At 40.9% G+C, this 25,513-nt stretch overlaps 1 protein-coding gene across 4 annotated transcripts in view; it reads left to right on the forward strand.

Moving 5' to 3' along the window:
- The window catches only part of LOC130914348 (intermembrane lipid transfer protein VPS13B-like), a 625,421-nt gene that overhangs the window by 66,735 nt on the left and 533,173 nt on the right, over positions 1 to 25,513 (forward strand). For all 4 annotated transcript variants that reach the window (XR_009062893.1, XM_057833447.1, XM_057833446.1 and 1 more), the window contains exons 12-15: positions 362 to 449; positions 5,635 to 5,820; positions 8,368 to 8,537; positions 13,082 to 13,276. Coding sequence is in view for 3 of the 4 variants with exons in the window: in XM_057833447.1 (XP_057689430.1) it covers positions 362 to 449; positions 5,635 to 5,820; positions 8,368 to 8,537; positions 13,082 to 13,276 (639 nt within the window). In the remaining variant the exon portion in view is untranslated. The remainder of the gene's footprint in view (positions 1 to 361; positions 450 to 5,634; positions 5,821 to 8,367; positions 8,538 to 13,081; positions 13,277 to 25,513) is intronic.

Here is a 25,513-nt window from a genome sequence, read left to right on the forward strand (position 1 = left end):
CTGGAACATGTTCTACATGATAAAATGTCTGAGCGATTGCTCGTTCGAGACTGGTGATTCCATACTTTTTGCTAGGGGTTATATCTTGCATAAAAAGTTGTGAAGTGACTGTAAGGCCCAGTTTTGTGATGAAATGAAAATGAGAATCAAGGTGCTGATTTGTAAGCATAGTGTGCCAAAATCCATCAGATTTCTGCATCAAAAAATGTAAAGATGAACCACTCAATGAGATTTTTCATCCTAATTTTGAACGACCTTTTTCCACTATCCAAGATGACCCCAGTCATTGCCACTCTTGAAGGCTATCAGCTTATTTTCCCCCTCACTGCCATGTTTATTTAACCCTTCTTTTGTTTGACAGGGGACCTACACGGAGATAGCAGGCATGCAGCGCTTTGGTGCTTTCCACTTGGATTACCTCTACACAATGGAGAACAGCAGCAGCAAAGGTATTGTCTTCAGTCATTCTTCCTCACAGAGATTGTTTGCCAACCTCGCCACCTCTTCCCTTTTTCTTCATCCCTGTCATGTTCTCTTTTGCTCCGGCTTGCCTTGCTTTTCTTTCCATCTGTCTCGTTCTTTCTACTGCGTTCTCCTTTTTCTTCCTTTCCCTCTTCTCCATCAAACAAGCCCCCTGGAGACTTAAATAAAGGGATTGACTTGTTTGAGTCACAGCCACCTGGTCCTTGACCCTTCCTGTCCTCTTTCTCACCTCTAACTTACCTGGAGGGCAACTGTCACCAAAGTGTTTAGTCTGCTGACACATATTTGAGTTTCATTCACCCCGTTGCTTGTTGAAACACTGTTCCTCCCGTCTCTCTACCTGTAAGCTCTTGAGAGAGTGAATAGAACCGTCTTGCCTAATTAGGTGTCACTCTTTTTGGTAAGTGCTGAGAGTTGCAATAGCTTCCTCATTCTTGAACCGAAGACCTCAGTGTTGAAGTCTGAATGATCTGCAGTTTCCATTGAGCGTAAAAAATGTATCTGAAATGTTTTATTTGATCTACAAATGTGTTGGCTGTATACAGTATGACATAAACTTATAAGAAGGATTCTCAGACATGATGAAATCTGACTGACGTTAAAGATTTATATCTGCTCAGAACTCCAGAGAGAGAATGTGGTTTGAGTTGATTCATGGGCCAATCCAGTCTGAAGTGGAATCTACAGTGGAACCTCTGCTTTCAAAATTAATTGGTTCTGGAAGTAGTTTTGTAACTTCAAAATTCTGTAAGTAGAGATGCGTTTTCCATGTAAATGCCCTAATCTGTTCCAAGCCCCCCAAAATTCGGACATAAATCTTTTAAAATGTGTAAAAATGCATCAAAACATGTAACAAATACATGTTACAATTACATTATTTTATAATAAACATAAAATCTGAGTTGTTCATAATGTTAAAAAAACAATAATAGAGGAAAGAATAAAAGTTGATAAGCTCATCATGTAAAGCCGTCTGAGCATAAGGGGGGGAATAAAAAGGACACTGGGATACACACATACAGTAGAGGTTCCTCTTAGCCAATTAGATGCCAGGAACGCAAGGCAATAGCCAAATCAGACCAGCTATAAGTATGTTACGTTTCATCAAATCTGGGAGCTGCGAGTACCAACCATACTGTATTTTTGCCTTTCGTATCTTGAATTTTCTTCCGTAACAAGAAGCAATATTTGACCCTTTGAGGCATGTCGTAACCTGATAATTCTGTATGTAGAGTTGTTCGAACGTAGAGGTACCACTGTATTTGGAGTTGAATTCTTGCAAAATTGTATTTTATTTATTATGCAGTTTTTAGTTTCATTGTGTGTACTTCAACACTAGGTGAGTAAATGATCCACCTTCTGGAGAGAATGATTGGTTTTCAGCAAGAATTTAATTTAGCCAAATTTTTTTAAGCAACTAAAAGGTTAAAAAAATATCATATCATCTAGCTGTCAAACTTGTATTTTACAGTAGGAATGGCGTAAGTACCCCTGTGGAATGGCTGTGCTTACCTTTTCAAATGGAATGCTTCTCATCTGTCAGTCTTTCCGTCCTTTAAGCTCACAGACCAGATATAGTGTCATCCAAACAAATTAGTCTATTGCCACAGGTCTAACATAAACTTTGTGTCAACTGAAACGCGAAGAGACCCAGCTCACACTTACCATTGACTTTAAATTTGAGTAGCTTTCTTTAATCTTGAGAAACAGAGACACTCTTTAAACTGTTTAAATCGTTACTATAGTCTACCTCACATCATGTCACTTTATTCAACTGTAGCCATATGGTTGATGTTAGGCCTAATCCTTTCCAGCGAAATCCAACTGAAAACGGAAGAGTCGGTGGCATTACCAGTTGCCCTTTTTTAATCTCAAAAATATCTTTAACATCAGAAAAACACTTTTCAGGAAATGGGTTATACTTTGTCTTGACTTGTAAATTAAAAGAATGTTTTGTTTGGTGGTACAATTAAAAGCAAGTATTGACCTTTTGTCCTCCCTCTGTGTGTCTTCCATTCATCCACCTCCTTCTTTTGTTTTTAATTTCTCCACTTTTATTGCTGGGGAGCACAGCCTTTTAAGTGGACCTCTGGAACAGAGGCCTGCAGAGACTGAAGGGGCAGCTGTGTGAGAGGGAGCGGACATTTGGTATACTCATCATTCAAGATTTTAATGCTTTGTGTGCTGATTCCTTCGAGCTGGATCAAATCCTTGTGTGCTGCAAAAAGCCAATGTCTTTGCCTAATTTTGCCCAATGACAGGATTTGTTTCTATGTAATTAACATATCAATGCCTTCTTAAAATAATTCTCCAAGTCATTTTTCATATTTTTCAGGAAACACAAAACAAGTGAACCATTTGTTGACTTTGTGATATTTACTAATAATTAGTTTGACTGCATTGATCAGTTTAAATAGTTTTAACAATACAAGACTTTGGTAGTCGAGACTAAGGGCGCTTTGACTGTTTTTCACTGTTTGGTCCTTTTGAAACGGACCACAGGTCTTTTTCTTAGATAGTTCACGTCATTTTGTAAATGTGAACACGCATCTGAACTCCAGTTCGGACCACACAAATGATTCTTGTCCACTCAAAAATCATCGGTCTCGGACCGCTTTAAGCGCACCCTGCTTCGCTTGTGAATGCAAAAGGAGCAGGGATCGCTAAATTTGTCCAATCAATGAGTGTGCCTTTTGTCCACTGATGCTAATCGGAAACTTAGGTTGGCACAGTGTGAAAACTGAACCTTTTCAGTAAGTCGTTTGCCAGTGTTGTAGCGAGGTAGCTCTCCAACTGGACCATGGTCCTCTTGGTCTAATGTGAAAGTGCCCTAAGGTAATAACAAGATCGAAATCAGCCCAAGATGACATCCAAGACCGAAAATTAATTGTTGTTAAGGTTTCAGTCATGTATAGGGGTGGTGGAATGTTTTAAAAACAAAAACTGAATGTATATGTGATTGTTTTTTTTTTTTTTTTTTTTTATTAAACCAGTTATGTATTTATTTTAACTTAAAATCACATTAATGACGTATACAGGACTGTCTCAGGAAATTAGAATAAGAACTTTATCACAATATTCTAATTATCTGAGACAGTCCAGGACTGTCTCAGATAATTAGAATAAAGTTCTTATTCTAATTTCCTGAGACAGTCCTGTAAGGTAGACAGTCTTAGACCAAGACAAGACTATGACCCTCAAAATGTGGTCTTCAGAGTTACAACACAAGCTAGAGGGCAATGCCATTTTTTCGCACCAAAAACATGTTTCAGTTGGGGCACTCTACTCTGTAAACAGCAAATGAACAAAATACTGCACATTAAGCCTGAACGATATATCGTTTAAACATCGCCATCGCGACGTGCGCGTGTGCGATAGTCCCATCGCAAGCATGTGCGATAGTTTTTATTTTTTTTAATCCACATACGCCTTGCTTTCTGCTCTGCGCACAGCCTCACACCCTCCCTCTCCCAGATATTTGTTCTTCACAGTCACTGCAGCACTTGCTTATTAAAATTAACGATGCTCGTTGTCTTTGATCTTGCCAAAGAAGCGGACTTCAAAGCGGAGCAATGTGTCAATCATCGTTTAACTTGTTAAACAGTTTCTGCAAGGAAGCCGCGCTGGAATGAATGTGTGTGTGTGTGTGTGGAGACGTTGGGAGATATGTAAAATAAATGCCAGAAGTGATCATGAGGAGTTTGAAATTTCTACATGTCACTCCAAGAGTCACAGCTAAGGTAGATAAACAGAAGCATTTAATAAAGCCAAGCATTTTTCTACTACAGTACTTTATTCTTGTTCAAAAATGATTTGGTTGGACAGTTATGTTTAAAACTGATCATAATTATGACATTTGAAGTGCTTAAAAACCATTTATTTATATAAATTTTGGGGGAAAAAAGTGAGAAAAAAAACGTGTCTGATATGTATCTCTTTCCAATGCTAAATCTGAATAAATACATTGAGCACAAAAAACAGACCAAAAAAAAAATGGTGGGGGGGGTGCGCTACTTCGCGGTTTTTCACTTATCATGGCGGGTTCTGTTCCCAATTCACTGCGAAAAACGAGGGATCACTGTACACTCTGGTGATGGTGAGCCATCCAAAGTCTTTCCAAACAGCTATTCAAGTCATCTAGTGAAAATTTCTTACCAAAAAAAAAAAATAATAAAAAAATAAAAAAATAAAAAAAATATATATATATGTATATATATATATATATATATATATATATATATATATATTAATATCGCAGTATTATATCGCAAACCCCCCAAAAATCGCAACAATAGTTTTTTTCCAATATCGTTCATGCCTACTGCATATACATTTTAATAAGTCATCTCATTTGTATTTGTCCATACAGGGACGGATTTAATGACACTTGAGATGAAATATCTATATCCTTAGGTTTAAAAAAAAATATATTGATGAAAGTGCAACGTTAATCACTTTTAAGGGAATGAAAGACTGACAACAAGAGCAACAGTAACAGCTGGAACAGCCTGAATGATATTGTAAAAACTCCAGTAATGTCATCCATAGGTCTGGTTTGACCTCTGTTTTTTTACAGCATCAAATTTTGTTTTTTCGCTCTTAATTATTGACAAAACTTTATTTAAGCAATATTTTTTGTTGTCTAGAAATTAAGTTAATGAAAAGAACATAAAACTGGTCGGATCTGTTCTGTAGACCTTGGGTTTCACACAGGGTTGCCAACTGTCCCGAATTGGGCGGGACAACCCGGAATTAGGAAGTTCGGATTGGTCCTGCCGCTGGCGGTATTCCGGGTTGTCCCGCTCAATCCGGGACTGTTGGCAACCCTAGTTTGTCACCTTTTTTTTTTTTTTTTTTTTAAAGCATGAGATACTGCTAGGTCAAGGTGTTGACTAACACCAATGTTTAATTGAGTTGACGTCAGAACTAGCAGTGGTCTGTCAAATTGACATACCTCCACAATTAAGTTCTGTTTTTACTCTGGGGTACAGTCAGGCAAACAGTAACACAAATCATCCTTCTGCTCCCATACCTACTATTCTACCTTCTATTTATCGACACAACTCGGAAGCATAAAATTTACCAAATTTGACGATGAGTGTATCTAGATGTTAAATTCTTTTGGGTAAATGATGTATTTTCTCTTGACAGATTCTCAGGACTTCTCTGCAGTTCATTCTGAAGAGGTACTGCCAGCTGTTGAAGAAGCATCCATGAAAAGACTTGTAGTTGGACCTTTGGACGTCAAGTTGCACAGTAGCGCTGTTCATCGTATACTCAAAATGGTCACTTGTGCCATGGACCATGAATACGAGCCTTACTGTAAACCACAACAAGGTAAGATTTCACTTTGTCCACATTGTTTGCTTTCACTAATTATATAAAACCCTTGACACCCCATAATAATAGGTTCGTTCTACTCCCTGCATTGATTTGATACAGTACAATTTCTTCCAAATTTATTGAATATCTTCATCATATTGTTACTTATTTGCAAAACCTTCATTTGGTAGTGACCTTTTAGACAATATAAGCAGGTCTAGGCCCTGCAACTCTGTCAAGTTCAACCCTGGCATGTTGTCAAATGATATGGAATGTGTATCTTTGTACTATCTTAAAGAAAACTTAAGTTGTACGGATTTAAGATGAATAAACCCAGTTCAAATTATTAAGATTTGTCCAACTTATTTTGAGTATTCGTTACTCATCCTGTGCTAATTTGAATTGGCGAGTTTTGGGGCAAAATTTAAATTTCTGAATAAGCTAAGCTTGAAATGGTTAGTTGTGCTAACTTACCATTAGTTCTACTTACCATAATTTCTGTTACTGTTCTGTTACTTAAAATGTCGAGTTTTTGGCAATTACAAGTTTTCAATCAAACGCATGAAATAGGTTGACTGAAATGTCAAGTTCGCTTTTTATTATTATTATTAATTTTTTTTTACAGCATTTTTTCTTTCCCTTATGTGTCACTCTGACCTCCCCCATGTAAAGCCACTTCTTCTTTGTTGAATCCACACATTACTTATGATTAAGTTTACACTCAAATGTCAATTCATATCATCCTTCAACATCTTCCATGGAACAGTGTCAATTTTTTTTTTTTAATATAATGACACAAGCTTATCACACTGGGAAGTTTTATCCGTTGCTTTTCACAGCACCTTTTAATCTCCATCGGGTTGGTTGGGGGAGCATTGGTGAACAGCCCTTTCCAGATGTCTCAGGGAGAATTTCAATATGATATAAATATAGGATCTGGCTTTACTAATCAGGGACATTCTCTGGGTTGTTCTAACGTCTCTCCTTTCAATATCTTGGATGTGAGCTAGGGGCCATTGTCCTGATGAAAGATTTACAGTTGCTCAAATCTGAGGTCCTATGTATTCTGGCACAAGCCCCCCCCCCTTCTTCCTACCAAGGATGTATCTGTACATTGTTGCATTAATAATTTTCCTCCTCACTCCTGACTAACAATTCCAATTTCTGCCATTCACTTTTGGACATGATATTCCCTAAGCGAACAGAGGTGCCTGACTTGATCCCTCCAAATACTAGTATTACATCTGCCTTTCACGCAAATGATTTCAATCAATTCTCTCATCAGGATCTAAAATGGTTTCTTTCTGGATCGTTCTCTTTCCAGAGAGGAACTCTGCGGCTGTAGCTAAGGTCAGGTCATTGTCACCTCCCTGACTGAGTCCCCTCTCACCCGTTAACTGTTTAAACGGTTGGTCTAGGAAGACCCCTGGTTATATTAAAGTTCATCTATTTACAGATGATGAAGACAACTGTGCTCATTGGGACTGTCAAAGCGGCAATAAATATTCTTCACCCGTCCCCACACATGCTTGACACCATCTCTTCCAAAGCTCATCTTGAACTCCCTAGACCACACAACATCTGTCCTAATAATCCATGTCCTTGTTAATTTTGCTTGTCTTCACTGAAAACTTAGTGGGCTTTTCTTGCACATCATCCTTAGAAGAGGCTTTCTTCTGGTTTGACAACCATGCAGACTGATTTGATGCAGTTTGGGGCATATGGTCCAATCACTGACAGGTTGAACCCCCCACTGCTTCAACTCCTTCAGCAACCCTGGCAGCATTCGGATAACTATTTTCCAAAGTCAACCTCTGAATATGACACTGAGCACATGCACTGAATTTCTTTGGCTTACTATGGCGAGGCCTGCTCTCAGTGGAAACTGTCCCGTATGTTCCTGGGCACTGAGCTGCAACATTTTCACTGTGGGGTGTAATCGCTTTTGTTGCCAGAGTTTTCAACATGAATACACTGTGAGGTTACCTTCGTAGCAAAGTGTCATTTCTTCAATTTAGCCTGATGAAAAATTATAATAGTCTGCACGGTGGATGAGTGGTTAGCACGACCACCTCACAGTTCTGAGATCAAGGTTTCAATTCAAGGCTCTGGCCTTCCTGTGTGGTGTTTGCATGGTCTCCCCGTGCTGATGTGGGGTGTCTCTGGGTTGTCCGGTTTTCTCCCACATTCCAAAAACATACATGGTAGGCTGCTTGATCACTCTAAATTGTCCCTAGAATGTGTGTGTGTGTGTATGGTTCATCTCCCTGTGCCCTGGGACTGATTGGCGACCAATTCAGGGAGTGCTTCGCCTATTGCCCGTAGTTAACTGGGATAGGTTCCAGCACCCCGGCGACCTTTGTGGAGATAAGCAGTCTGGAAGATGAATGGGTGACTGAATGTATGAAATATAAGTCATTTACCAAAAGTGAAAGTGGAACTTACCTTTTTGAGATACTGCATGTATGTAAAATCATTCCTTACTTTATCCTAACACTATGTAAGAAGATTCAAATACATGTGTGTGCGTGTGTGTTTATGTATGATTTATTATGCTTGCAGAAATAGTGGAGGAGAGTTGCGGTCCCGTCACTCCAGAAGAGATATCACGATTAGAGGAATTTATCCCCACAAGACTCACTTGCCTCACACTCCTCCAAGCCTCAATCACAGTTTGTATGGCTGAATTCAACCTTCTCCACATGCTCATGCCTGTCATTATTGGAGGCAAGGTGAGTGCAAAATATACACAAGAGTTTTGTTATTGGGGCCTATATAGCAACAGTTGTGAGGTACTTATTTTATTTGTAGGAGTTGAAGTCCGAGGTCACTATTATATCTGTAGACATTCTTGTTCTTTTTTCCCTCTTAATTAATCACATTTTGAAGGTCTGAACATGCTTGAAAACCCCTTAAATATTTGTACTATATCCGGCCTTCTAATAATTTTGATATTTTCAAGTTGCCATACACAAATTTAAAAATCAAAACCAGCTCTCTATCCCAACGACATTGCTTTAAACAAACAACACAACAAAAAAACTATCCTGGTACGTTTCATCTAGAGCTGCGAATATTGCGAGGTGCGTGTAGCCTCCTGAGACGAACAGAAAGTCAACAGAAGCCGTACTTTAAAATGAACAGGAAGTGAGATATGATTTTTTTTTTTTTTTTTAAATGTATTTTTAAAATTTTCAACTCTACATCGGTCAAACTTTTGCCACTTTTTCCAATAAAGAAATACACACAGAGGTATAAATAAGTTTGGGCGCAGAATTTTCAAAAATTTTCATTATAAGCAATTGTTTTTATGGATCAGCAATTTCAGTTGAAAAAAAAATTCTGAAACATCGAGGAATATAGTGAGCAAATGGGAGACCATAGGCACTGCCCAGTTTAGGCCTGAAATAACAGACAAATACAAATGTCAGATAAATTAGGAGGTCAAACCTATCCACAGACCAGCTCCAAAGATGTGAAAAATGAGATTGCTGCACATGTTGACATTGTGCATTGTTCAACTAGCACACTTCTCACAAGGAGATGTTCTATGGGAGATTAATGCTGAAGATTTTTTTTAGTATTATCTAATTTTAGAACTGATATAATGTAGTTAAATAGACCAAAAAAATTGTTTTCTGTACCGTTTTGCAATGTATCTAAACGAGCAACAGGTGTCTAGCCAATAATGTGACACAATTCACTTCACTTACGCTACGCAGCCCATACGTACGTGCCTTGCAGAGTTCTTTTAAGATGGAATGGCTGTCAGAGTACATACAGTATGTGCAAATAGAAGACCAAGCGGTGAAACTGAGAATTCCCCCCCCCCCCCAAAATGTCCTGTATAGCTGCTTAGACAGGAGCATAGGAATCTTGAGTTTCCTTATTGTCTGAACAGTTTTGATGCGAGAGTCTGATATACTCCCATTGTGGTTGTTCATTTAAGTTTTATTTATTACCTCACCTATGCCACAATAGGACCTTTTCCAGGCCAAAGCAGGACTCTTTCCATGGTTATAGCACGACTCTCACATATAAAATTGTACACATCTCATGAACAATGAGACTCTTTTTTTGTCTGTTTCATTTTAAGTGGGCCAAATCAATTATATTAAAAGTAAACTAATACAAATTGCTGGTGTAGTTTCATTCTTGTAACAAGCAATGTAACTTGCTATGATCCAAGGTTTTGAACAGGCGTGACACTGGTGTGTGGCCACAGCGTACACATCTAATGTTGCTCACAGTGGTCCTCAGTTTGCTCAGGGAGCTTGCTTGTCTGCTCAGACACATGAAAAATTAGAGGGAACATTGCATTGTGGTTATCCATTGTATTTTGTTTATTAGAAGAAAGCAGCGAGAAGGTAGGGATAATGAGGGGACGGAAAGGAAAACAAGAGGAGAACAAACAACAAGAAATGAATTAAACACCTACCTATGAATATAGTTGTGCTATCATTAGCTAGTATTTCCGCCCCGGGAGCCACGCAATACAGAAATGTAGACTTCAACTAGAATCAATAGAAAGCATTAAACATTTTCACCTCTCAAATATCACTGCTTTTCTGATATTTCATGTATATTTACAGTGCCTTGCAAAAGTATTCGGCCCCCTTGAATCTTGCAACCTTTCGCCACATTTCAGGCTTCAAACATAAAGATATGAAATTTAATTTTTTTGTCAAGAATCAACAACAAGTGGGACACAATCGTGAAGTGGAACAACATTTATTGGATAATTTAAACTTTTTTAACAAATAAAAAACTGAAAAGTGGGGCGTGCAATATTATTCGGCCCCTTTACTTTCAGTGCAGCAAACTCGCTCCAGAAGTTCAGTGAGGATCTCTGAATGATCCAATGTTGTCCTAAATGACCGATGATGATAAATAGAATCCACCTGTGTGTAATCAAGTCTCCGTATAAATGCACCTGCTCTGTGATAGTCTCAGGGTTCTGTTTAAAGTGCAGAGAGCATTTTGAAAACCAAGAAACACACCAGGCAGGTCCGGGATACTGTTGTGGAGAAGTTTAAAGCCGGATTTGGATACAAAAAGATTTCCCAAGCTTTAAACATCTCAAGGAGCACTGTGCAAGCCATCATATTGAAATGGAAGGAGCATCAGACCACTGCAAATCTACCAAGACCCGGCCATCCTTCCAAACTTTCTTCTCAAACAAGGAGAAAACTGATCAGAGATGCAGCCAAGAGGCCCATGATCACTCTGGATGAACTGCAGAGATCAACAGCTGAGGTGGGAGAGTCTGTCCATAGGACAACAATCAGTCGTACACTGCACAAATCTGGCCTTTATGGAAGAGTGGCAAGAAGAAATCCATTTCTCAAAGATATCCATAAAAAGTCTCGTTTAAAGTTTGCCACAAGCCACCTGGGAGACACACCAAACATGTGGAAGAAGGTGCTCTGGTCAGATGAAACCAAAATTGAACTTTCTGGCCACAATGCAAAACGATATGTTTGGTGTAAAAGCAACACAGCTCATCACCCTGAACACACCATCCCCACTGTCAAACATGGTGGTGGCAGCATCATGGTTTGGGCCTGCTTTTCTTCAGCAGGGACAGGGAAGATGGTTAAAATTGACGGGAAGATGGATGCAGCCAAATACAGGAACATTCTGGAAGAAAACCTGTTGGTATCTGCACAAGACCTGAGACTGGGACGGAGATTTATCTTCCAACAGGACAATGATCCAAAACATAAAGCCAAATCTACAATGGAATGGTTAAAAAATAAACGTATCCAAGTGTTAGAATGGCCAAGTCAAAGTCCAGACCTGAATCCAATCGAGAATCTGTGGAACGAGCTGAAGACTGCTGTTCACAAACACTCTCCATCCAACCTCACTGAGCTCGAGCTGTTTTGCAAGGAAGAATGGGCAAGAATGTCAGTCTCTCGATGTGCAAAACTGATAGAAACATACCCCAAGCGACTTGCAGCTGTAATTGGAGCAAAAGGTAGCGCTACAAAGTAACGCAAGGGGGCCGAATAATATTGCACGCCCCACTTTTCAGTTTTTTATTTGTTAAAAAAGTTTAAATTATCCAATAAATGTTGTTCCACTTCACGATTGTGTCCCACTTGTTGTTGATTCTTGACAAAAAATTAAAATTTTATATCTTTATGTTTGAAGCCTGAAATGTGGCGAAAGGTTGCAAGGTTCAAGGGGGCCGAATACTTTTGCAAGGCACTGTACATGGAATTGCTGACCTGTAAAACTAATCATTTATGGAGGAAATTCTTAAAATTGATCAGGGGATCCGAAACTATTTAATACTACTGTATTTGATCTCAAACTAGAATGTGTTTCTCAAATGGTCACAGATAAAAGGTTTTTAAAAGATTTTCATTTTATCACATACCTAGCTGTTGCTGTTAGCATTTCCCAATAGGTTTCCATGAATCAAAGAGCTCCATATGGTAGGGCGAGTCACATTTTTTGGGATAATTGGGACCAAGTAAAATTTTGAGACATCACGCAATGTTCAAGAATCTTTTGCTTAGCTATGATCTGGGAAGGAATCTCAATAGCTTCTTACAGCACTAGCTGTAGTTCATTTTACGTTTTACATATGTTTATCAATATTTGAACAGAGAATTTTATACACTTCCACATAGCATTTTGAAGTGCAGACTCTTTAACTTACTGCAGTTGGTTTGACCAAAAGGTTGCATAAAAACCTGAGGCACTAATAAGTTTTAAAGAACATGATCCCTTCATTTCGAGGGGTCAAAACTATTTTGAAAATTGGGATTAGCTGAAATGAAAAAGTTCATCTGTAATACTTGAAGGAACATTGCAGTCAATGACTGCCTTTCGTCTTGAACTCTCTTTATACTGTTGAGAAAAAAAAGTACTAAAAAAAAATGCTGTCTTTGAAGGCGAGGTGGGGTGGCACTATTTTAGTACCGGTGCACTCTGCAATCCTGCTGGGTACAGTGGAATTTAGATGAGAACATGCTGTGTTCATATACAAGTTCTGTTGTGACTTACTCCTCGTTTCCTCCTCATCAATGATCTCTGCTCCCACACATGACACAACTACGGTTTGATAGTTTCCTTTACCTCGGCCATGTTTAAAAACAAGACAACTGCTCCACTCCATCCATATGGTTGTACTTCCACCACAGTTCTTTGTTATTCAAAGATATATCTCGAGGCACAAATAGACAATTGAAAAAAAATTAATCAATATTTGCAATGTGGATACTCACTTTAATATTGTTCTTATCCTAAACATATTTTCTTCAAGGCCAAACCAGGACTGGTCAACATTTCAGCGTTCCAGCCAGTACGCCCGCTACCATCAGTTCAATTCCAAGTGGAGCGGGTGAATGTTGAACACTCGGTGCCAATGTATGCTCAGGAGTTGGTCAGCGCCGTTAGTGCTCTCAGTCAGCCTCCTGACAACCTTCTGCATCACTGCTACGCACATTTTTACCTCAAGGTAAATGGGACAAGTATGAATTGTTTTATTACTTCTGATTACCAATTCATGGTAGTGAAAGATCTGTCTTTTTGATTAAAATTAGAATTTGTTAAACAGTTGTAAAAGTGTGACATCGAAGTACTAAAGGTTTGTTACAATTCCAAATATATAAAAAAGAAAAAGTTCAGATTAAAAATCTTGAATACCTTCATAATAGTGTCATCCAGTGTCAGGTAACTAAATAGCCCTAACACTTGCAATTCCAGCCTGTTATTGTGCAAATGACCTCTTACTGACCTTCATGACCTTTTTCCACCTGGTCATAAAAATCTTAGCACTGCGAGCTTCCTGATGAGTACCAGTCCTGCTCTGGTCCCTTTCAGACGTTCAATGGGATGCTTAAGACCACTATTGCTGGCACAATGACCTTCCGGTGTTACGGTGTCCGTTTTAGAGTTCAATTAGTTGGTTTGGAATTTATGTTCAATGACATGACGCGTTTTCTGATATTTTATATTATCATGTATTACTTAACGTCATCTGTTATTTGGGACGTGTTGTCGGAGAATTGATTCATTATTCCACCTCAATTCCACAGATTTTCCATATTTATCGTAATAATGATAGAGGTTAATCACACATTGGCAAGCAGAATCTGTTGAATCCATTTGTTAGAGTAATTAGACTTTTTACTTGACCTTTTACTTGGCTTGCTCTCAATGTTGGATGTACAGTACGTGCTGCAATTTTATCCTTTTCAAGCCCTGGGTATTGGAACACATTTTCCTGTACACATTTGCACTGTGGCCAAAGACTGAAAGTCCTGTGCTCTCATCATTATGCCAAATAAACCCATCTATACACAGCAGCAAATTAATTATGGGCTCGTTAAATGTACTCATACTGATTAATGGTGGAACAGTTTTAGAATTGTAATTTTATATCTGTTACTAAGATAATCTATCTTTTGAACAAGGTCAACAGCATGACTCATAGGTATGGAGATAAAAAAAAGTGTCTGATGATCAAAACTTGCTTCAAAACTTGTTTTGAAATGTCACAGAAAGCAGTTTGAGATCTTGAACACCGAAAGAAAATCACACAAACACGTCAACTAGTTTGATTTTTTTTTTTTTCTTTTTCATTTGCACCTGCACAGTTCTCAAATTCTCTGTTCAATTTCGACTCTGTAGCTACTAGGGATGTCCCGATCGCATATTTTTGCATCTAAGTCAGAGTCACCTGATTTTGAGAATCTGCAGAAACGGAGTATCCTGCCTATGTTTGTATCTTTTGGCAATGCCATTGTATTTCTGGATTATTTTGTTAGCCTTTAAAAAAAAAAAAAGAAAAAAAAAAAGGAGAAATTAGGCATGAACGATATTGGGAAAAAAAATCATTACAATATTCGGGGGATTTGGGGGTTACATTGCGATATTATAATGCAATATTAAAACTAGAACAATTTTCACCCAATAACTTGAATAGCTCCGTTTTAGGTGGGCCCGAATGATGTTAGAAAAAAAAACTTTGCGATATATATTGCCAAGGCTCCACACTTACTTTTTAAATTAATTGTACTGGTGCACCTAACTTTTTCTTTCAGGTGCACCAGCACAAGTAGGCGAACCCACATTTTTCATTTCATCTGCACCTTCAACGCCATACTTTTAATCACTCACCATAACATTCATATCATTCAGATGAGTGAGTCCACTCATATTCGCTCACAGTTTGACGTTCACGCTGCGGAGAACAGCCTCTCACTAACACAGTTGCCACAGACTAGGCTACCACTCGTGTGATAAGCTAAACGATGATTAACACTTTTGTGCCTTTGATTGTAGAGCTACTGAGGCTTTGCTGGCGAGATCAAAGCTACAAACCTGTCATCGTTAACACTAACTACCAAACGCAAGCTGCACTGCTTAGAAGGAGGGCGGGTGGGAGACTGAACAAGCATGAAGCAGAAAAACACATATATATATTTTTTTTAATTAAAAACCCGATCTTGTTCACCTGATTCTGATCCTTTGAAAAATGTCACACATCTCCACTTGCGAGTTGTAGCATCATCTTGTCGTTTTTTTTTTCCCCCTCTCTTTCTCACCGACCAGAGGGAGTTAATGTGGCTGTGTTCAGCAATCTCATGAGATTGTAGCTATGCAGATGAAGTTCAATTAAAATTTTACAAACGTGTGGAAAAAATGCACTTGAAAATAATAAAAATACAGAACTACAAATTACATGTTTTTACAGAACATTTGAAAATACAAGTTTTTTTTCATCGCTCAAGTGGTGAAACTGCTCTTCTGGAAATCACAAAACAATTCAGTGTGTTTTTCCACATTTTGATCTCCATGGACAGACACGGTCTTAACCCATTCCAAACGCAAACCTTTCTTAAATTATTCAAATTTATTTGGTCGCATTTATAGATGTTTATTCTTTGATAAACTGGTATATCAATTGTTTGAGAAAATGTGGTTAATCAAATTCTTTGGAATGATAGCAGGTATATCTATGCTCTCCTACAGCTTGGAAACATTTTTAAGGCAGGATGTTTGCTAGATGTCATGCTGTTACTCCTTATCAAGAGGTCACTCAAGGGTTAACAACCAACTGGTCAGATGACAAGGAGCATTCTAAGCAACCAGCCAATGAACATCTGCCAATTGTGCATTTAGGCAGTCGAATTGCACTTCAGTACGTATTTTTAGAGTAGGATCCTGACTTGGTGGAGGTCAGTGTAGCCACAACTCAACCATTTCAGGAAGTGACTTCAAATAAATATAAACTAAGGCTTATCTTAATCTTTGTTTTATGGAGATTGGTTGTCCGTTTTAAGGTGTCTGTCTTGATGGTGTTGGCAAGCCATCATCTCACCCCCACTGTTGAAAATAAGTAAAATCACCTTGGGAGGATATGCTCCGGCTAGATAAAGATTTTTCCCAAGAAATGGCAATTTGAAAATTGTTGTTCTGTTAAAAAGAAATAACATAAATTATAATGATACATGAAATACATTTTCTACAATATTGCAATAAAGCAATCCTCAAAAAGACAAAAAAATAGATGAGTGACAGTCAATCAACGCTCCATAATTCCACCGGAAACAAACTTCTCACACATGTACGATTCCTTTGAACAAACATGTGATTTGGGACACCAATGAATGTAAATTCAGACACCTTAATGAAATTGTTGTCGAAGCCTGCATTTTAAACAGCATAGTATTTATGTCGTCGCTGTTCAATGACACACTTATGTACAATTTTTTTGGAGTACAGTGGTATGAAAAAGTAACTGAAACTTTTGGAAATTCTCACATTTCTGCATAAAATCATCATCAAATGTGATCTGATCTTTGTCAAAATCGAACAGATGTAAAAACAGTGCTTAAACTAAAATCCCCCAAACATTTATTGTTTTTTTTAAAAAAATATTTTAATGAGGATAGCATGCAAACAATTGCCACGTTTACATGGAGCCAAATATTCCAATTACAATCGGAATATTTGTTCAAACCGAATAAATGTGTTCCATATAAACACCTCATTCGGAATGAACAGGCCCAAACCGAATGGAATTTCATTCCGATTCACAGGGGTGGAATATTCCTGTTCCCAAACCGATTAGAAGTAAAATTATATCATGTAAACAGGGAAGCGGAATGGTGTCTGGTTGCGTTCTTTCTGCGCATGCTCCGTACTGACGTGGTGACGTCACTCGGTGACGTAAGTAACATCAGTTGCAACATGGCTTCCAAGCACACGCACAGCGCACCCATACAACTTTTTAAATGAACGGCGTATCATTCTGAAGTTTTGTTTCCACTCGAAAAGTTAAAACAGCAGCTGATCTGACGATCGAGCTCCATGTTTTGCAACGTGACGCTTTGTTTTGATTAATCTGCGCATGTCAGACGGCAGTTGTCAAACGTCTTTTCGGAATAAAGGCAGTCACATATAAACGCTGGATCGGAATAGATGAAGTGACATGTAAACAGCTGATGTGAAATTTCCATTCGGAATGATTTGAATCGGTATGAATAAAAGTCAGCATGTAAACGTGGCTAGTGACAGAAGGGGGAGGGGAATAAAACCATCTACCTAAGGAGACTTGAAGAGCAATTGAAACCAATTTTTACCAAACAATGTAAGTCAGGTGTGTACCCAATCGCTGATGAGTTGTTTAAAGCTGCCCTGCCCACTATAAAACACACACCTGGTTAGAATTTTCTTGATAAGAAGCATTGTCTGATGTGCATCATGGCTCTGTCAAAAGAGCTGTCTGAAGACCTGTAATCAATGATTGTTGATCTGTATAAAGCTGGGAAACCTTCTCTAAAAGTCTGGATGTTCGTTAACTGACAGTCAGAGAAGTTGTCTACAAATGGAGAGAGTTTGGCACTGTTGCTTCTCTCCCAAGGAGTGGCCGTCCACCAAATATGACAAAAAGTTCAGCACAGAATACTCAGAGAGGTAAAAAAGAACCCTACAGTGTCTGCTAAAGACGTAAAGAAATCATAGCAGACATAAAGAAATAACTGGTATAGACCGGTATCTCTGTGCACACATCAACTATATTTAAAATAATGGCCAAGAATGATGTTCATGGGAAGACTCCACAGAGGAAGCCATGCTGTCTAAAAAAAACATTGTTGCTCGTTTAACTCATTCACTCCCAGCCATTTCATCAGAGGAAGGCCTTTCGCTCCCGGCCGTTTTACTGGATTTGACTGATTTTGCAAGGCCCACAGAAACTTCTGTTCTATTGCTATACAAACATGAAACAAGAAAGATAAGACTTTCTTTTTTCAGCAGGAAAAAAAAGTAAGTTCATTTTCCATTCTTTAGAAATCAGTATTAGAAAATAGCTTAGTTTGAGCAGTTTTCCAATTTATGATGAAAAAAGAAAAATTGAGCTTTTTGTGAAAGCATACATTTCAAACATGTTTTAGTTACATCCCAAACATTTGAATAATGTTTTCCTTTTACAAAATATCATAAAGAACAAGACAAATAGAGCTTTTGATAGCAAAGTAACAATTTATTTACACATAACTAAGTGAGAGATGACGCTGTTGTCATGGACAACCTGCAATATTTAATGGAAAAATGAATTCAAATGTTTATCAGAATATTTTGCAGGAAAACCTGAGGCCGTCTGTCAGACACTTGAAGCTAAAAAGAGGATGGATGCCGCAAAAAGACAATGATCCAAAACACAGAAGTAAATCAACTTCAGAATGGTTTCAGAAGAACAAAATACACGTTCTGGAGTGGCCAGGTCAAAGTCCAGACTTGAAACCCATTGAGATGCTGTGGCACGACCTAAAGACAGTGATTCATGCCAGACATCCCAGGAATCTGACTGAACTACAGCAGTTTTGTAGAGAACAATGGGCCAAGATTAGTCCTGATCAATGTGCCAGACTGATCTGCAGCTACAGGAAGTGTCTTTTTGAAGTTATTGCTGCCAAAGGGGGGGAGGCACAAAATATTAAACATCATGGTTCACTTATTTTTCCCCCTTGTGTCATTGTTTGCATACTATCCTCATTAAAATATGAAAACCTATAAATGTTTGGGTGGTTTTAGTTAAAGCAGACACTGTTTTTACATCTGTGTGGTTTTAACTAAAATCAGATCACATTTGATGGTGATTTTATGCAGAAATGTGAGAAATTCCTAAAGGTTCAGATACTATTTCACACCACTGAATTTTTTTAAAATTTAAAATAAATCGAACAATATTTGCGTTTTGGTTAAGTAAATAAAGACATTGGAGTGTCTTTCATTGAACATCAATGATAAAATGAATTTACGCTTAGCTTCACTTTCGATAAACATCACAATAATGGCCTTTTTTGTTAGTGTACAGGGTACCCACAGGTCCTTAGAAAAAACCTTTAAATGTCTTCAATTTAAAATTCGGATAATCAAGGTCTTAAATTTAGTGGATGATGGCAGTAGGTATGAAATTCTCAGACGAAGCGTTTAATGCCAGGGAAATCACTGTAGTCTTGCTGTAAAACTTCTAATTATGTCTATTTGTTTAATGAATGTGCACAAAAAACGAGAGTTTCGGATTTATATAGAGTATGTTATACAGTACGTTGTCCACAACCTCATCGTATGTCAGTGACTTGAGTTGTCGCCATAACGCCATTTCCATGTTATTTGTAGTTGTAGAGGTAAGCAGGAATATGCAGAAATGAGGAAGGAGAAATTTAATCAAAGATAGATGGAAGATGGTTTATTTAAGAGGTGGTTGGCCCCTGGTGAAAATAACAACAGTGTCCGGTGCAAAGTCTTGAAAAAAAGACTTTCGTTACGGACAATGGGGGGGTTCAAAGCTGTTGAGTTGTACATAATGAGGAGAAAAAAAACTCTATGGCAGCAGTTCTGTGTTTACAGTGAAATAAAATTTGTGTTTTAAAAATTTCTTCATCAGAAATTGATTTGACATATTTAAATGATATTTTTAAGGTCTTAAAAAAATAATTTTGTTTCAGTTGGATATGTAAGAAACATACGTTTTGAGTGTCAACATAACCACAAGAGTCAAGTCAGATCTCTTGGCAAAATTTAAAAATACCTTTTACCGCTTGGCTTCTGCTGTTTAGTCAGCTACTGAGTTAATTTACAAATGGCTTATTCTTGTTGAAAGACGATGCCACATACCGCAGTATCCAGTGTTCATTTGGGTGTAGTTGCTTCGTTTTTGGTTCACTTCCTGTCCTATTTTGGCATGTTCCTCATTTGTTTGTGCGGTGTACGTCATCTTGTACTTCCCTCGCTTGATTACCCAAATGTCTTCACCTGTGAATCATTAGTGTTAGTCCTTATATTCCCCAATTGTTTCTCATGATGAGAATGATGGTTTGAAACGAGAGTTACTTCTGTAACTAAGGTTCTATGAATTCCGGATGACCGCCAGAGGGCGGTGCTTAGCACCTGGATATCTACGTGTGCGCAGCACAAAGGTCGAGAATAAAATACCAACAAAGTCACGCCATTGGACGTGACCTGGGTGACGTCAGAGGTCGATAAGAGCCCCGCTCACCCAGCACTAGTTCCTTTTCGGAATGTACTCGCAGGGAGTCTGAGTGACAGGCAGCTCTGGCGGTCATCCGGAATTCATAGAACCTTAGTTACAGAAGTAACTCTCGTTCTATTTCATTCCTTCTGACCGCCAGAGGGCGGTGCTTAGCACCTGGATGACTTTATACCAACAATGTCACGAAGACACCACACATACCGAGGATCAGTCACGGTGAGAGGAAGCCGACAGCACTACTGAAGCTACCGGGTGAGGAGCTGCCACATTCACTCTGTAGAAGCGGGCAAACGTACAAGACGATGCCCACGTTGCTGCGGAACAGATGTCATTCAGAGGAACACCTCTCAGTGCCGCCCAGGAAGTTGCCATCTTCCTTGTGGAATGGCACGTGACTTTAGGAGGCTGAAGACCTTTGGATTCATAGGCCTGAAGAATAGCTTCGACAACCCAATGTGACAAGCGTTGCTTCGAGACTGTGCAGCCTTTATTTTTGTCACCAAAACATACAAAAAGAGCATCTGTTTTACGAGTGCTTGCAGTCACGCTAATATAGTGCTTCAGCATACGAACAGGACAAAGCAAACTTTGCAAATGTCCGTCAGGTTCACTCACATCGTTAAACACAGCCAGGGTAACTGGCTGGTTAATGTGAAAGGCTGAAAGTCTCTTCGGTAGAAAACTCGGATTGGGCCATAATGTAACCCCAGAACAGTCAGGATTCCACTTTAAACAGTTCGGAGAAATCGATAAAGCATGTAATTCACTCACTCGCTTCGCTGAAGTAATTGCGAGGAGGAACGCAGTTTTTATTGTGACCCACTTAAGGTCAGCCCCATCCAAAGGCTCAAAAGGGGTTGAACACAAACCCTCCAGGACTAACGGAAGGTCCCACGTGGGGACGCGTGGTAATCTTGGAGGCCGTCGACGAAGGGCACCCTTCAAAAACCGACACACCAGGGAATGAGAGCCCACTGATCGGCCATCCACCAAAACATGGTGGGTGGCTATCGCAGCCACGTACACTTTTAAGGTTGATACAGAAAGTCCCTTATCAAGAAGTTCTTGTAAATAGCTAAGTAATATTGGCACAGAGCAGCGCACAGGATCCACATCGTGATCCTTACACCATTTATTGAACAGTCTCCGCCTGTTACTGTAAAGCGCCCTCGTGGACGTAGCACGAGCATCAAGTACAGTTTGTACAACCGCCTCTGTACAGGACTCAAACAGAGAGTCCGGCCCTTCAGAGGCCACAGGTACAGGTGAAGACGCTCCGGGTGGGGGTGCCAGATGCTCCCCTCCAACTGGGACAACAGGTCCATTCTCTGGGGCAGAGGCCAAGGATCCCCATTGAGATGTTTGAGAATCAACGGAAACCACATTCTTCCTGGCCAGAACGGAGCGACCAACAACACCCTGTGATTGCTCTGGCTGATTCTGTGCAGAGTCACCATTAAGAGAGGAAGAGGCGGAAACGCATACAGGAGAGAGTCTGGCCATGAGTGTGCTAGGGCATCCTGACCTAGTGGACTGTTCGGTTCCGCAAGGGAAAACCACAGTTGACAATGAGTGGTTGCTTCTGAAGCGAAGAGGTCCACCTCTGCAACACCGAACCTCCCCCATATCTCCTGAACCACAGCAGGGTTCAACCTCCACTCCCCAGGCGGTGGTTTCTGCCTGGAGAGTAAGTCTGCTGCACAGTTCCGCACCCCCGGAAGATGGACTGCCCTGAGACTCAGAAGGTGTGGAAAAGCCCACAGGAGAAGTTTTTGAGCCTCCACCAGTGAGAGAGGAGATCTGGTCCCCCCTTGGTGGTTTATATGGTAGACAGTGGACGTATTGTCCGACCGAACCAGAACATGCTTTCCACTCAGCGCAGGGAGAAAATGCTTGAGACCAAGTCGAACAGCACGAAGCTCCAATACATTTATGTGACAAAGTCTCTCCAGTGGGGACCAAACACCCCTGATCGTCCTGTGGTTCCACACTGCACCCCAGCCTGAAAGCGACGCATCCGTTACAACCACTTCTCGGCGTGAGGGAAGAGAACCTAACGTGACCCCTTTGCATATGAACTGCCTGTCCATCCAGGGCCTTAGAAGTCGATGACAACGCCCTGAGAGAGTCACAAGTCTGCGTTGATGTCGGGTGGGATCCAATCCCAAACCGTTCATCCAAATCTGTAACGGGCGCAAAAACAAAAGCCCCAATGGCACCACAACTGATAGTGCAGTCAGTTTCCCCAACAACTGGAGGACGGTCCCGTATGACAGACTCGCACTGTGTCTGACACGCGTGACCGTTCGGAGAACGTCGTCCACCCTTTGTGGCGACGGAGAGGCGGTCATAGTTAAGGAGCTTAAGCTCATGCCGATGAAAATCACATGTTGGCTGGGAATCAAATGACTTTTTGAAAGGTTTACCTTGAGACCTAGTTGCTTCACATGGTCCAACAGCAGCGTGGTGTGGCTGAGAGCTTGTTCCCGAGTCTGTGAACACACAAGCCAATCGTCCAAGTAAGGAAGAATCCTGAGGCCGCGGCTCTGCAGGGGGGCCAGCGCCGCAGCCATGCATCTTGTAAATGTCCGGGGAGCAAGAGAGAGGCCGAATGGCAGCACTCTGTATTGGTATGCTTTGCCTTCGAAGGCAAAGCGAAGGAAAGGCCTGTGGTGTGGTACCACTGGCACGTGAAAATAGGCGTCCTTTAAATCCACACTTGTAAACCAGTCTCCTTGAGTGATTGATTGGAGAACGTCCGTCGTGCGAAGCATGTGAAATTTTAGACGCTTGAGGTAACAATTTAGTGATCTCAGGTCGAGGATAGGGCGAAATCCGCCGTCCTTCTTCGGAACAAGAAAATAAATTGAATAAAACCCTTTCAACAGGTTTGAACTGGGAACCAACTCTATAGCATCCTTCTGTAAGAGTTCTACGATCTCTTTTCTGAGGGCCATACGTTTCCCTGGATCTGACACAACTGTTGTCTTCACCCCATTGAACTTTGGGGGACGACGCTTGAACTGAATAGTGTAACCTCTGAACAGAGTTGAAATGACCCATGGGTCTGGAACAAGGGCGACCCAGCGTCTGAGATGGAGTTCGGTAAAATGGCTGAGGCCCTGGCAATGGTAGTCAAACTCTACCGTTCCTGCCCCTACTAGCGGTAGAGTGCTTGGAGGGGCGAGTGTGTTGAAGTCTGTGAAATCGGTCGGCTCTTGGAGGTCTTCCTGTCGGCTCCCGAAAAACAGGCCGTAGAGAGGAATGTCCATCCGCAGAAACTGGACGTGCAGTTCTCGGCGCAGGTGGAGCCCTGGTAGCAGAGTGATAGGTAGGAGCACGTCTGTGGGGGGGCCTGGAAGCTCGTTGCAGGTCAACAAACTGTTGCCGGGACCTGTTGGCTTCCACAGCTCTCTCAAGGGTTTGTTGGGCTGCTGGGCCAAACACTTGACCCGGAACAACAGGTAGAGTGCGAAGCGCACCCCTACACGACTCAGTCAGAGGAGACTGTGCCAACCATACTTGGCGTCTGGTCACAGTAAGTGTCGACATGAGTCTGCCAAGTTCTCTGGACATATATGCAAATGTCTGGAGGGAAGCATCGCTCAGGTTCTGTAAACTTTCATTGACACCTGCAACCCTCAATGACTGTGAAAGGGCCAGGGCAAGGTGGGAAAACGTATTACCCAAGCGGCCAATCCGAGCCGCAACATCATAGGCCTTGGTAAGGAGATCATCAGTCACCCGGCACTGTGGGCGCGGGCATCGTGCCTCTGCGCGGGCAGCATCTGCTGGGTCCACTATCAGGCTCGCGACAATGCTGTCCACCGACGGCATCTTGTTTAACCCATATTGAGCAGCATCATGCATAGAGCTGAGTGCCCTACAGTCTTGGGACAAGTGGGTGGACGACTTAGGATCCGTCCAGCAAAGCTGAAGCTCTTTGATATAGGGTTGTGATGCTGGCACACAGAATTGTGGTTTTTGAGCGGTCTTAAAGAAGGCATTAGAAACCGAATTCTCAGCTGGTAATGTCTCAATACCCAGTTGTGAAAGGGCTAATTGGACAGTTTGCTTTATGAAAGACAAACCAGGACTAGAGTCTGGGGGTAGGGACTCGGAAGTGTCAGAGTCCGCTACCGAGGGGCATGGAGAAGGCCCGATGTCAAGGTCACCACCATAGGTAACATCTCCGGTCCTAAACAGCGAGTCACTTGCTGCTATGGACACAACGTCCTCTTCCAGGTGGCCAACTACACTGCAGTGCTCCTGCTCAGGCACGCTATCAATGACACCTGTGTTTGCACACATATCCCCCCCTGGCTGTAAATTCAGGAGTAATGATTTAATCTGAGCGAACTCAGAGGCCAAAGTGTCAACCTTAGCAGATAGCATGTGGTCGGTATCACAAGCCTTCTTTGATGAGGTGGCCCCAACATGCTGCTTCTTATGGCGCTTGGTCGTCTTTTTTGGGCTCGACGCCAACGCGCCGTGAGAAATTTCATTTTCCACCAAAGCCAGTCTAGCGGACCTTTCCGACAACGGGATGCAGACACAATTAAGACACGCTTCCTCGGTGAGCGCCTTTCTTAAATGCCCAACACCTAAACACGACGGGCATAAAGTGTGTCCGTCTACTGGGCTCAGGTGGGCTAAACAGCGAGCACACGCGTTCACGAGCGGTCCCGACATGCCTACACACAGTGCGAGCCCTACTCACGAACTCCGGAGTGAGTCAGCAAAGTACGAGGCTCTCCGAGCGAATAACACTCGAGGACCAGTCCACAGTATTGAGGCTCGAAGCAAACAAGCCACTCGGTTACAGCTGGAGGAGGCGCGGAGCGAAAATACACTCACACACTCCCGTTGTAGAAATGCAAAGAGTGAGCAAAAACACTCCCGTTGTATAAATGCAAAGAGCGAGGAAACACTCACGGCACACCAAACAAAAATGGCGCGGAGCGGGAAACACTCACAGCCTAATCAATAACCCGGTTCGGAAGAAACCGCCGCGGCGACACATTAGCCAGTGCGGGCCCGCATGATTGGTGGAAATAGCCGCGGTGCTACATTAGCGTATCAGAGCGAAATATACTCACAACAATACAATCAATAGAGTCCGGAGCGGAAAACACTCACAGAAAATATGCAACTGAAGATAATCCAGAACGTGAAGAAATCGATAGTCCA

This window comes from Corythoichthys intestinalis, chromosome 4 (assembly GCF_030265065.1).
Source record: "Corythoichthys intestinalis isolate RoL2023-P3 chromosome 4, ASM3026506v1, whole genome shotgun sequence".
In the NCBI taxonomy this organism is placed as follows: Eukaryota; Metazoa; Chordata; class Actinopteri; order Syngnathiformes; family Syngnathidae; genus Corythoichthys; species Corythoichthys intestinalis.